This window comes from Gallinula chloropus, assembly GCF_964237585.1.
Source record: "Gallinula chloropus genome assembly, chromosome: 5".
In the NCBI taxonomy this organism is placed as follows: Eukaryota; Metazoa; Chordata; class Aves; order Gruiformes; family Rallidae; genus Gallinula; species Gallinula chloropus.
The window spans coordinates 52416458-52430200 of NC_140090.1; the positions used below are offsets into that span (position 1 = coordinate 52416458).

A 13743-nucleotide genomic window follows, 5' to 3' on the forward strand; every position below is an offset into this window, starting at 1 on the left:
ATCTCATTAAAACCAACAGAATGTAACCACTGACAAGCTACCTTCCCTCTCTGACACGTGATTTGCCACACTTCCAGAAGGGCTGTGCTTATTCCAAGCTATGCAGCATGTTCCAGATAACCAGTCCAAACCTCAGCCCCTCCTTGGAATAGCAGTGCTCACCAGGCTTGAGGAAACACCCCATTGTCTTGGAAAACCAAGTTATATATTGCATGAGCCGTCCCCACCCCAGCAGCTTTCCTTGTTTTGAAAATACTGGATTTCCAGTATTTCCAGAGGAAAAGATCAAAGGTCAGTCAGTCTTGGGAAAGGAGTTAGCACCCAAAGCTGGTGATCCCTTTTGTAGGAGCAAGCTCTGCAGCATGCTGTCACTGAGGAACACATGGTTAGTAAATGGAGGTGTCCTTGTCACGACAGTGCTGTAGGGGACAAGAGAGCACAAACAGCAGCTAATCTGCAATGGGTCACCCCTCCCTGAGTCAGCAGCATCATGACTCCCCATCACAGAGGAAACAGAAAAAGCTGCAGTATCTTCTCCAACTGTTCCACCCTCCTGGAAACTACCAATTACTCGTAACTGCCAACAGTCACCGGTCCAGGCTTCCCACAGTATGAGAACTCAAACACACTTGGTTACAGAGGGTTCTCCCCTCATCACTGGGAGAGAGAAGATCCAAAACCTCACACTTAAAAAACACAAATTAAAAACATATTGCTACAGGAGACAAGGTGATTTGAAGGGACGGATGGGGAGAGACCCTTCTGAAACCAACCGAATAAAAGTGTGTTTTGAGGGAGGAGGGCAGAGAGCCTCAAGACAACAGTCTGACAGATCCCTAGCTCTCCGAAGCTCTCCTGTCCCCTTCAGGTTATTCCTTTCACAGATTGAAAATATTGCAACACAGATATCTGAATTCATGCAGAACCCAAACAAGATTGATAAAGGCAAAGTAAAATCTCTCCTTAAGAGAGGATCTTAAAAGCTACACAATATTTAGTTAATTTCCTAATATCTTAACCATGAAAGCTCCAAAGCAGCACTACTTAATATATAACATGCTTAGTTTTCTATGGAAGGTCAATAAGACTTCAAAAAAAACCTGCAGGAAGATATAATTTGATACTTACACTACTGGGCATAAACCACTTTATTTTTTAAAAAAAAGTCAAACTTTGCAAGCCTTTTGCTTTTGAGGAAAGCAATCCATTCTATCCAATTTTTATGTCAATTACTATAAAAATTTAACACCAAAGGTTCAAAAGATGGTTCTCTTAAGCTTTTTGCTTTATGCTGAGAGTGAAAAACCAGGATACCCTCTTTCACCAACTGTAAAGAGAAGTCCCTCCTGAAAGTGTCACCTACATAGCGCTACCTATACTGGCTAACAGTAACTTCAGGATTTATCCTCTATGCCAGCAAAAAAACCTTGAAACAAACTCAACCCAGAGAGAACTCCTTTTCCATTTCTGGGTTTACATGTTGATGTTCATGCACTCTAGCAACCAGAACTGTTTGAGTACCCAGAAGTTTGAGCACCCAAATGATCAAGCAACGCTGCCTGTGACGAGACAGGCAGTATTGATCACCTTTACTTCATTGATATAACATTCAAAAGAAAAAAAACACACCAAGGTGTAACTGGTTAGGCACAAGCTGGAGTTATCAGAACACCTGCTGCAGCCCATCTGTTGCTCAGTGGATATGTCTGAGCCTGAAAAAGCATTTTTATTAGCATTTTCTGTCATTTGGTACAGAACAGAGATTACTTACTAAATCTTGTGACAGATCTATGTGAAAGCAACTTTATCTTTTACATATGAAGTTCATTTTTGTCTCAAGTTACCATTGCTACTATAATAAACTGGAAGGCAACCTAATCATCTCATTTGGTTTGCATACATTCTCTAAACACTACAGAGTCTGTGCTTCTCGATGGTGCAGCTGGGAGGGACCAGTTTCCATCTGTGAGCTGCTACAGTATTCAACACATTGAACAACAGCTCAACGCAACTGTAAGACATAGAAGTGCCTCAGGGGAAAAAAACCAGCCCACCAAACAGAACCCAGAAAACAGTACCCAGGTGAAACCCATGGCCTGTAAGAACATCACCCTCTATTCACAGACACCTTCCTCACAAGATAGAGTCCCTTTAAAACCCATGCCTAAGAAAACACAAGAACAGAAGTATAGTTCCTTGAAAAGCCATCAGGCTGGGCTCAGGTTATGAGAACAGCTCAAAGAGGAGACAGTGGTCTGTGTGGCTGGATGCTTTAGCGATGAGGAACCTGTACCAGCTGTTCCATGCTTAATAAAGGGAGCTGTCTTCAATTTTACAGCACAGAAGATAGCCTGGCACTGACAGACTGTGAGCTATGTGAGCTGCCTTCGGTGCCAAAACAGCACTGAAATAACACACTGATTATACCAATGCCTCACTGATCACCACCTAGAGAACAAATTTCATTCTGTGTTGGCATCTTCAAATTGTATCATATGAATTCATACAGCAAGCTGAAGGCAGAGAAAACAATCTCAAATTCAGTCTTCCTTTGCAATTTCAAAGAGCAGAAAACTAATGAGCCCCCTACCTGCATGTTCCGTAAGATTGTGTGGAACACGCCTAAAACAGAAATAATTCCCCTTTGTGACCACAAACTGATTACTGAGGTTAAGAGCTATGTCATCAATATTACTTTCCTCCCTCAAGATTCAGCTCTTTCTGCTACACAGTGCTGACTTTTCACACCCATTCAGCTATCTGTTCCACAGTAAGAACTTTGGGAAAAGCCCCAAAACAAACCCTGCCTAAACCGACAGAAATGTCTCTAAAACTCCAAAAGAAAGTGCCAACTGAACAAGACATACCATCTTTTAGTGTAACCTGAACTGGAATACAATCTCAACTCCAGATTATGGGCAGGAGCTGAAACATTACTTGCAAAGATAAAGCCCTCAAACACTCACTTCATAAACAATGTAATAGAAGCTTCTCCTGTCAAGTGTATTACATGAAAAAAGGCAAAAAAATAATCATCTTTAAAACATAAAATGACTATTACATGATGTTAAAAAATTAAGATCATACTAACATCTGTTACACTGCAATATGGTGAGAGCAAAACCACATTACTAATTTTTGCTGCCTATGACCACTCATCTAAATCAATCTGTCATCAATTCTTTAAATACATTCTTTTAAAAAGACGTTCAACATTCTTTAAAAAGACTTCTCCCTTTATTTTTCAAGCTAGCTTGATGCTAGCATCAAACCATGGCCAAATTTATTTATAAACAAAACCAGTTTTCTCTGTTGCAGCTGAAGACACATTCATAAAGAACAAGGATGTTTGAGAAATGAAGGGAAAAAACCCAAATATCCAACGTTTATGGTAATCAACGGAGCTGCGACCACATTTTGGGCAAAGAGAAACCAGTTTCTGTAGGAGAGATGTTTTTAATTCTTTTTAAATGGGAGAACCTGCACCACATTTCCAATTTACACACAATGCTTTATTCCCGTGTATTCCCATACATAAAATTTTGACAACGAAACAGTGTCAAACACATGGTCATTGAAAGTGTTACTTGTTTTTAATTGCTTTTAACTACCTGTCCCCAGCAGGAGCCAATGGTGAACTGCACAGCTGAAGAAGTTCATAACATTAACATCCTTTTAGAAAGGAAATTTCAAACTCAAATAAGAAATTGCTTGCAGCACAGTAATACGCACATAGAAGGTAGAGCAAATGTCATGACTCCTTAGCTGGGAGATAGGAGATTAAGGAGGAAGCTTATGAGTTAAATTTTATTAAGTGTTCCGCTCCTGCCAAGGCTTTCAAATAAAAACACAATACCCACCGTGATGTTTTCAAGATCAAGATGTTTGTTGTGAACAGTTTCACAGAGTCTTCGAATTTTTTCCTTAATTTTATTCATGTCTTTTTCATTCAGCAGCTTGGCAGAAGAAGCATCTTGTTCCAATTCCAAAAGCCGTATCATCAGATCTAGACTGGCTCTGTCTAAATCCATGTTCAAACGATCTCTACTCAGGATGTACATTAGAGCTGCTGTACAAAGGGACAGATTCTTGGGTTGGGAGAGGAAAGAAAAAAAATGAAAAAGGTTTAAGTAATCATGCTAGGCAGACATTTTACAATTTTTAATAAACAAGCTGAAGATTTACAAAAGAAAAAGCCTAGCAAGTTTTCATCCATGCTAGCACTGGCATGAGCACTTACTGTTGTATGTTATAGATAGATTCCTTCTAGGAAATGACTAAAGCCTTCTCCTGAGCAATACAGCCGAGACATAAATCGCTTAATGCATTTATAAAACCTGAGAATCGCAGGGTTTTCTGCTTTTAAGGGACAGAATAAGAAATGGTACCTCCAGTAGCTCAGCATTACAGAAGAGACAGATGGTAGGGGAACCAAGTGAAAAAGCACAGGGTACATGGTAAGCTAGGTGAACATTCTGGTTCAACGGGATAGGCTGGTGACAGCACCAGGAAACAGATCCTGGGGACAATGTGTGCATGTGAAGGGGGTGGGGAGAAAACAGAAAAAACCCCAAAAATCTAAATAAAAAAGCACCTGGTGACATACATTCTGATTCTGCCAAGCAGGTCTGTCAAATAATAGTCTACCCAAACCTTTCCAGCATACACACATTTGATTTCCAGGAGAATTCTGCCTTCTGGAAGTAGCCAGAGTACAAGCCAGCCTCCCCCCTGCCCCATCCCCATCAGTCCTTATCCAAGTAAGTGTTACTATCTTCACCATCCCTCTGTTACACAGGACAGGTGTATAGGGACCTCTTACTGACTAAAGCATACTGAATCCTTTTTCAAGAAAGAACTAAATTTCATCTTTGTGAGGATCCAGAAAAGCAACAGTGGGAGGTGTCTGTCAGGAAGGGGCAAACAGTATTGAAGAGACTAGGGCAAGTAATTGGTCCCTAGGGTTGCTAAGTCCAGCACTTGCACCAGGAGACCTATCCATCCAGGTGAGCTACAAGTTATAGTAGAGAGGAGAAAAGTTCATGGAGAATGGAGCTGTGCTGGGCAAAATGCCTTCAGAAACCTTTGACCATATCTGGAGGAAAAAAGAGTTGAGGGGGAAATGAGGGGGTGTATGTGTATGTGTCAGTTTAGTGAGCTCAGCTCAAAAGTCAACATGCTGCCTATGCATCTAATCCAGTTTTCGTATATAAAGTTAACAATGGAGACAATCCAATTCTGGGATGTGAATGTTGTACAGCTCAACAGGAAAGAGCAGAATTTCTGTGTCATAGCAGATTAACAACTTGTTTAGACTTCAGCCAACCACCAAACAATCATTAGTTGCTTTTATTTATTTTAGAAGCAAATAATAATCGTACCTGGTCATACTAAGAGTACCAGCATTTCCAAAACAGGATTAGGCAGCTGACAGTCTATCAAAAGATACATTAAAACTCCTTCCTGGCTGAGGCAAGGAAACCATCAGGTGAATAAATACTTTAACCTGACTAGCTACCAAGGATGCATTTGTAACAGTGAAGGAAGGAGGGAAGCAGGGATTTCCAAATCTACATCCTCTGTTGTGAATACAACTTCGAGACACAGGAGTAGTTAAAAAAAAAAATTCATCTTAGCTGTGAGTATCACTGCTCCAGCCTTGTCAGATGTAAGGCAGAAAACTATCTACCTGGCTTATCGACACAGTCAGGGTATACATGGTTTCCATTAATTTCTGGAAACTTTCTCCAATAAACCTTGCAATTGTATCACTTTAATTACAGAGACTGTTTACTCCGGAATTACTTTCAACTGGTTTAAACTGTAAAAAAAAAAAAAAAAAAAACTATCAGGAGGAAGACTCCCTTCCTTCAGAAGCCAAAGGTTCCGCTGGCTGCTCAGCCCAGTGGAACCTCATAAAGCAGTATCCATGCCGACCTACTTCCTGGTGAGCCTCCCGGTAAAAAAGCCCCATAACCAACTGTTTCACCTAGAAACTATGCAGTAGTTAATAGAACTAAGCTGCTGAATTTGTAACCCGGGCTGCCAATAGGCATTTCAAAGAGCCAGAGACTGTTCTTAAATCACTACTCAGAGATGCTTTACAGATACTCCAAAGTCTGATGAGGGCAATCACAGTCATTTTGCAAACCTCTGTACCCAGCCCCTGTCCCTCCAGGGCTCGGAAACAGTCAATGCTTCCCCCTTCAGATCTTCCATTCAGGCTTTAAGACACTTAAATGTGATCAGAAGGGACCCAAGCAGGGGACTAAGATGTTACACGTGTTTCAGTCTGCAGGACTGCCACAATAGCAAAAATGACTGGAGTAGTCCATGGAGGAAGAACAACGTTCCTGCAGCAGCTTATGCAGAGAAAGCAGTCAGGCCAATGAGCTTCCAACAGGAAAATAGCAACGTTCCAAAAGGAAGGGCCTTAAATGTCAATGGTGCTTACAATGAGGGACAAACCTGCTCCAGTTGCACACAGTCAGTGATACTGGATTTCTAAAATTCAATTTCCTTAGTCCCTACAAGGCAGTTGTTTTAATCTTGAATACAACTCCTGTTATTTTGCTCAGGTCTCTAACTGTTCAAATCAGTTAAACCCACTGTCTGGAAGTTACCTCATAGCCTACTATACACAGACCTCTGAGCTGAGAACGAGGGGAAAACTGTCAGTACAACTCATTTTTGATCAATACTCTAAAAAAAAAAAAAAACAAAACAAAACCTCAAACCAAACAAACCCCACCTAATAAAAAGCCACCACAAAACCCCCCAACAACAAAAGAACCCAAACAAACCCTCACAATCCCACCCTTATGGATTGCAGTGGTGAAGATGGGGTTTTGGGGTTTTTGTATTTTTCTGTTCCTCAGGATGCTTAAAACACATTCTGCTTCCAAACAAATATGGACGGGAGAAAAGAGTAAAATACATAGAGTTTGCTCTAGACATAAGTTTTATGGCATATCTAGCTACAGAGTTTCACTCCGTGCTTCTGCAGAATTCAGGAAAACATCCTAGTGGAACATACACTCCAGAACGGCAGACCATTTACACCCACTCTCATCCCTGTCTTCCCTTGCCTGTTCTATTTATACTCCAGCCTGTGGGAACAGATGGTTATTTTCTAGGGTTCTGCACTACATTTAATGCACTTTTTTTTTATTATTCACATGCTGAAGGCATTACAAAACCACACTTCTGTGCTTAACGACAGACAGCTATAATGAAAAAATAGTTTTTATTTTAAAAGAATAATAATACTTCAAAACCTTTAGAGCACAGCTGAAGAGACAAAGTCAGTTAAAAACTGAAACTGTAGATTAAAGACAAACCCAGAAGAAAAAAATTCAGTGGAACAAGTAATTTTCATGTAAATATTTTGTGGCACAGCTCTGTAATGTAACTGGTTACTTTGTTTTCCTTGCTGGTTAAACACCACCAGCCCCCTTTATATTTTATGTAAATGTTCAAGTTTCTCAGTCTACTCCATGGTATCAGTATAATGAATGAATTATGCACACCTCTTTGCTCCCATTAGCAATGTCATTGTGGCAGTTTTCCCATCTTCAAAATACTTTAAAAGAAAGTATTACCAAAATAATTGCAGGGATTTGTTTTGCTATTCCCCCCCCTCCCCCAAGCCATTATTCATCTTACATGGATCTGCACCACGCAAGCAAAGCCTAGTGTGATTTATTATTCTGGAGTTACTTTGCACTGAGATTTAGTGGAAAAATTACTATTCATTTTTAACAAGTTAAAATTTTAGCGAAACAATCAGTGGATAAAAGGGGAGCATCAACAGATGGCAAGCTTATATAGAGGTCACTGCAGAAGCACATACTGTCAGTAGTTAAAGCATACAGTTTAGCATTTACTAACAGTAGTCTGATTCAGAACTGCAGGGGTTGGAAGGGACCTCCAGAGTTACCGAGTCCAACCTCCCTGCCAAAGCAGGTTCCCTAGGACAGTAACTGATAGTTTTATAATCCTGTATAACCTGTACCAAGAATGCACTGTAGCTACATTAAAGTATTAGCTACCTCTTTTTTCCTCCCCAACAGAAGGCAGCGTTTCCATCAAATATACTGAAAATAGGGAATATAATCAATGCTTTTTGTTGCTGCAGACTAATAGCAGCAACGTGCAATTTCCTTTTGAACCGTACGTGCTGCTTCTTTTGAAAATGAAGGAATAATGGTAACTGTTAAAACAGCCAAAAATATGCAGAGCAAGCTTGTAGGCTTTCCAAGGAACTCTAGCTCTCCACTGCAGGTCTCCTGCAACTTTGTGGTGGCAGCTGTCCTAAATAGCATGAATACACTTTATTTATTTCTAGTATCACTTGGCACTATTTTGACAGCTCAGAAAATAATGACCCCATTGAACCCGGTTCCTGTGTTTTACACTCAGGCATTGCTAATTTTTGAGGGAGATGTAAATTAAGGTATTACTCTAAATTAGTTAGATCCCCCATAAAATGTCAAATTCAATCTCTTAAATTTCTCTGGGTACAAAGTCTCCGTGATTCTGAAGTTATTAAAGAAAAGTAATAAACCTGACTGGATTTACATATCTACTACACACTTCAAGTAACATTTCCTATGTTCAGTTTTCGTAACAACACCTCAAGGGATGCCACGCAGAGGCACAGCATCCAACTGCTGGAAAAATAGCATCACCCCCAAGAAGCGTTTACTATTACAGCCAAATTGAACTTGTAAATTGGTAAGAAGGAAAACTCAAACTGCTTCAGTTTTTAACTCTCGGGTTGTGCTACCATAAGAGGTTAAAATTTACCTTTCCTAATTTGTTATACCACACTGCACATACTCAAAGCATCCTACAACTGCAATTACAGCACTGCTCAAGGAAACAAGCACAGGACCTGAAGAATGCCCTGTGACAGCTGTAGAAAAGGTGGTAATTCACATACCAGCGGGTCTGGAGATGAGCCCCTAGAGCCATCTTGAAATACAAGAAGAAATAATTCCTTTCAGTTGTATTTTATTAGAAAGAAGTTAAAAATACAACAATAACACTACTAAAAAGCTTACGAGAAAAACTAAGATAACAATCCAAGGCACAATCAGTGGTTTTAAACAGTTCAAGTGATTTTCCAAGAAAAGAGAAAGGGAATTTGTCACTGGAACACGGGTGCTCTTACTGTTCATTTCACTACAATTTCTAAATGGAGATGTCCCATAGTGGATGCTCGGCCTTGATTTATGCGTACACACAATTCACAGGAAGTAGAAAGGTATCAAACTTCAATGAAATATACACTATACCCATACCTGATGGTGTTGGGAATCATCCAGTGTTTTGAAAACCATGGCTACCATCCCATGTGCTCTCAGATGCATTCGGAAGCTGGGCATGGCGCACTTTGTCGCCAAGCTGATTACACTAGGGAAAATTAATTCTGGATTAGAACAGCTGAAATGAAGACATTCACAAGAAACAGCAGTTAAGTCTACAAAAGGTGACTGACCGTATGGCTCAGACCCTGACAGACTCTGTCAGGAGATTTTATTTAACCTCTGAGTAAGGCAACTTAGTCACTGGTGAACAGAGCAGCATTTTATTCAATAGCTGCTTACCAGCATGAAACTAGGTCCCCTTCATTTTAAAGTTCGTTAAAAAGGGGTCTGAAAGGGTACCCTGAACTTGCCTCTTTCAAAAGAAAAGTTGCAATAATTTCAAATAGTTAAACTGAAAGAAAAATGTTCATGGATTCAGCATGAAGCTCTCATTTAGAGGCCCAGGAGAGCTTGCCACGGATCGCGGTGTTATCCTAAGTTACAAATGTGAGCTTTCATTACTGTATAAAAGCTATCCAATTGACCGGTTGGTCCTGCTTATACCTGACAATACTTTTACAAGAAACCTAATCATATGTAATATTTATTCCTGTCTTCGTGGCTTATGGAAACACTATAGATTTCAGGTAAAATCCAACAAATAGATTAGTCCAATCGGTGATCAACATTAACAGTTCTATTTTAAAAATATAAATCTGCCCCTAGTTTTCTTAGCCAGCTGTCTGCCATTTCTAGCACAGCCCAGCATAGAGACATTTAAAAATATATTGCTTTAAAACATGGAGTAATGTGGGAGTGATTCTGCAATCAAGTCTTCTATGACTACTGAGAAATCCTATTATGACAGATTCATACTGTATGAGCTTTAAAATACAAGTGGTTTTTCTGCCTCTAATCACAACGGCACCAGTTAGAGCTTACCTACCAGTTTCTGATTCTTTTACGTCTATTCCTATCCTTACACAATGATTTCCTTTGGAAAAATACTTTTCTTTTAATATGTTAACTGAAAGAAAAAATTTTTATGGTGTAGATACAAGTTACATTCCATGATATGAATTTGGAAAGTAAAACTAACCTCAGTTTAAAAGCTTGCCATATGAGCAAATTAAGTGCAGTGAGTATGAAAAACACTCTTCAACTATCATTATGGCATTAATTTACTCTTAACCATAATGTACGTACAAACTGGGTAACAGATTTCTTATGTTTGTACTCTAGAACCACTGTAGAGTGACAAACTGCTCTGGGTTGGAAGGGACCTCAAAGACCATTTAGTTCCACCCCCCCTGCCCTAGTGAAGTTCATTTAGTTTTTTGAGAAACATAAGGACTACTTAAAAAAAACTATTCTTCAAAAGCTTGTAAAGCTTTTTCTCATCCACAGTGAAATAAACTGTCCTCATCACCTGTCTCTCTGGATTCCAGTCTCCCCTTTTCTAGCACTTCAGTTTTGCTAACAGAAAGGAAAATTCACAGGTCTAAAAAACCCCACTGTTACACAGTCGCAGAACATCATTCTAATGGACAACAAGCTTTTTCAAAGCAAGACTAACACTTTTGATACTGACATCCCAATAATGTGTAACTTCATAATAACTTTAGTATTAGAATGTAATGAGCAGCTCAGGAAAACTTAGGAAAGGTTCCAATTAATATCAATGCCAGAATATTTCTAGTGGATGCCAGCTGTATTGTTTCTTAACAGAAGATTAAGAACATGCGACTGGAATTAAACAAGTTTCTCAGTATTACATTAGTTCTAGATTATAGCCAAACCCTGCAGTCTTAGGGATTTTATCTTAGAATTTATTTTGTATTGAAAAACAGTACACTGCATGTAAGATTGCACTAAAAGTTATCAGAAAATAACTTATAGCAAGGAAAACAAGTGTGTCTCATACTGTACAATTTTCTATTTCATCTTCCCAGCCACACCACTTTTGATTATTCAGAATATATCATCTTGATGATTATTTTAAAATTTGAGTCTGTCTAGCAAAACTGGCAGGTAACTACCCAAACAACATTGTAAAGCATAGTCACTTCACTGATGAACACTCACTTAATTCAGTATCGCTTTCAAATATAAGCTTAGTGTTTTGCATTAAGATATCTTACCTAAGGCAACGTGTGTTTAGGGGCTGATTGCTCTTCAATCCACTTAGCAAGTACTCAATATCATCTGTGAACTCTTGATTTTCACCAAACTCCACTACATCATTGAAGTGCTTTACATGCTGAACAACAGTGTATAACTGGAAGAGACAAATATTTTGACCTAGGTAAGTTGCTCTTGGGATTTATGATAACCTTAACAAGTACAGTTTAAATTCTATTGAGTTTTGAGTGAAAGGAAACATTAAGAAGTTGTAGAAGGCCATTCATCTATTTATAGATAGCAATATTATGTTTAATAGGAAAGCCAAATCTCATTTTCACACTGTTCCTTCAGTACTTAGTATTACCAATAATTCTTTATCTTAAAAATTTGTTAAGAATACTTACTTCTTTGTCTTCTTTCCTACATTTCAATGCAGTTACTATCTCTTGATAGGGCTGAGTAGGTATTGTCACAGTTTTTATCACTTTGGGAGGTGGTGCAGGAGCCTTAAAAACTCCATCATCTTTATGAATTGCCTCCTTTGAAGATAGCCTTACCTATTAATAAGAAAGTGCTAAAATGGGCAGATGTTTTCAGCATGTAAACATACACTAAACACATCAGGAAACAGTACAGGTGTGCAATTGTCAAACTCACATTTTGGGACTATTTAGTCCTTGCCTATCACTACAAAATGTACCTAAACTGTGTGATAATGTACCTATTCTTAAAAAAATAAATTGTCAGAAATTATATGCAATTTCAAATACAAAAAAACCCAGTTCTAAGTATTCAGGAAAGCTCCATTGGAATTCTGAAAGTAAAACTACATCCTTTACACTGCTTTCTTAAGCTGAAGGGTTAAGCCAACCAAGTTTAGTGCTTAAAAACAAGTCTCTGTTGATACTTACAAGTATCTTACCCCCTTAAGCTGGAGCTTCCAGGATTAACTGAGTTGGTTGCTATACTGAACACTGGTATTAAAGTTGCTGTTCTGGACATGAGCACAGCACCAAGTGATCACTGTCTCAACACAGGTTGAACTGAGAAACTTTGTGCTTGTTGTTCTCATCTCTAACTACTGGAGGCTACTGCACTACTGTACTCAGTGGGTAGCTATCAGAAAACCAACCTCTCCAACCTGATACTCCAAACTGTACTTTGTCTGCAGGTAGAAGACTACCAATGTAAGTTCTGTATCATGATAAAGAATTTCCACAGAGAGAAATAAGAGAGGCCTGGTGCATGCCTCAGGGTTCACACTTCTGAATTCCTGGCATTCTGCATACATTCTGCCTTGCTCATAGTTGTATTGTTACTGGATTAGGAACAACATTTAGCACGAAGTACAGCAAAACCTATTCCGAACTTAGAACAGGTTGTAGAGAACTTGCTGTTATGTCCGGAATAACTACTGACAAGTTTCCAGCTGTCTCAGGCTAGTATTACATGTTTCTCCTTAACCTACTCCTTCCTATTAGTCTGAGGCTACTACATGCTTACGTATTAGTTTATCTTCAGCTTACCTCTTAGGGACAAATTCAATGTGAAGAGAAACTATAGGAAAAACTGCATAAAGACCTACAAGTTCCAAATATACAAGTGCCAATACCAGTGGTCATTTACTCACCCTCAATCTTCAAGTAACATCAAATACTTTGTTTCTTTATGTAGAAAGAATTTTTTAAAAATAGAATTAATATGCAGGCATAGAGGATGCACTGACTGTTACTCACTCTTTTTGGGAGAAAGCCTTCTTTGCACATTGTACACTGACAGAATTAAAATAAAGGCCACAACCACCAAACTATATTACCAGAGTATTCTTGACATGCTGCCTCTCTCACTGTGCAGTACCTCAGTATTTGCTCATTTAGGCTCCAGCAGCAAAATGCTAATAAACCACCCTGAAAAGCTGGTTTAGAGCACTGGAGGACTCTGATCTTATCAGTCTTCAAACACAGGAGATCCACTCAAGTACCTCATCCAAGACTTGGTTAATGGCTACCCCTCCAAAGCAAATTCCAAGGGAGCTTGGAGAGGCCATAAAGGAGGAAGAAGACTCGACATAAGCACTTTGCATGCTATGGGTTTCTCACCATGAAGCTAAGACAAATTTATCCAGATCTTCAGGTAATAAAATCTCTGCAGAAATTAAAGAGGCAGGCTCATCTGTGCAGGATCAGCCACTGCACATTTAGATCAAGGCTTGTTTATCTTGTAACTTACACCTCAATCATGCATACGTAAATCAAGGTTAAAAAAATGAGGGAAGCATTTCAGCTGTACATCACAACAAATTCCCTAA

The 13743-nt window shown here is 39.1% G+C and overlaps 1 protein-coding gene across 2 annotated transcripts in view; it reads right to left on the reverse strand.

Moving 5' to 3' along the window:
* The window catches only part of WAPL (WAPL cohesin release factor), a 150853-nt gene that overhangs the window by 12941 nt on the left and 124169 nt on the right, over window positions 1-13743 (reverse strand). For both annotated transcript variants that reach the window (XM_084264467.1, XM_084264468.1), the window contains exons 6-9: window positions 11840-11992; window positions 11453-11589; window positions 9306-9417; window positions 3861-4088 (exon numbers count right to left, since the gene is read on the reverse strand). In XM_084264467.1, coding sequence (XP_084120593.1) covers window positions 3861-4088; window positions 9306-9417; window positions 11453-11589; window positions 11840-11992 — 630 coding nt within the window. The remainder of the gene's footprint in view (window positions 1-3860; window positions 4089-9305; window positions 9418-11452; window positions 11590-11839; window positions 11993-13743) is intronic.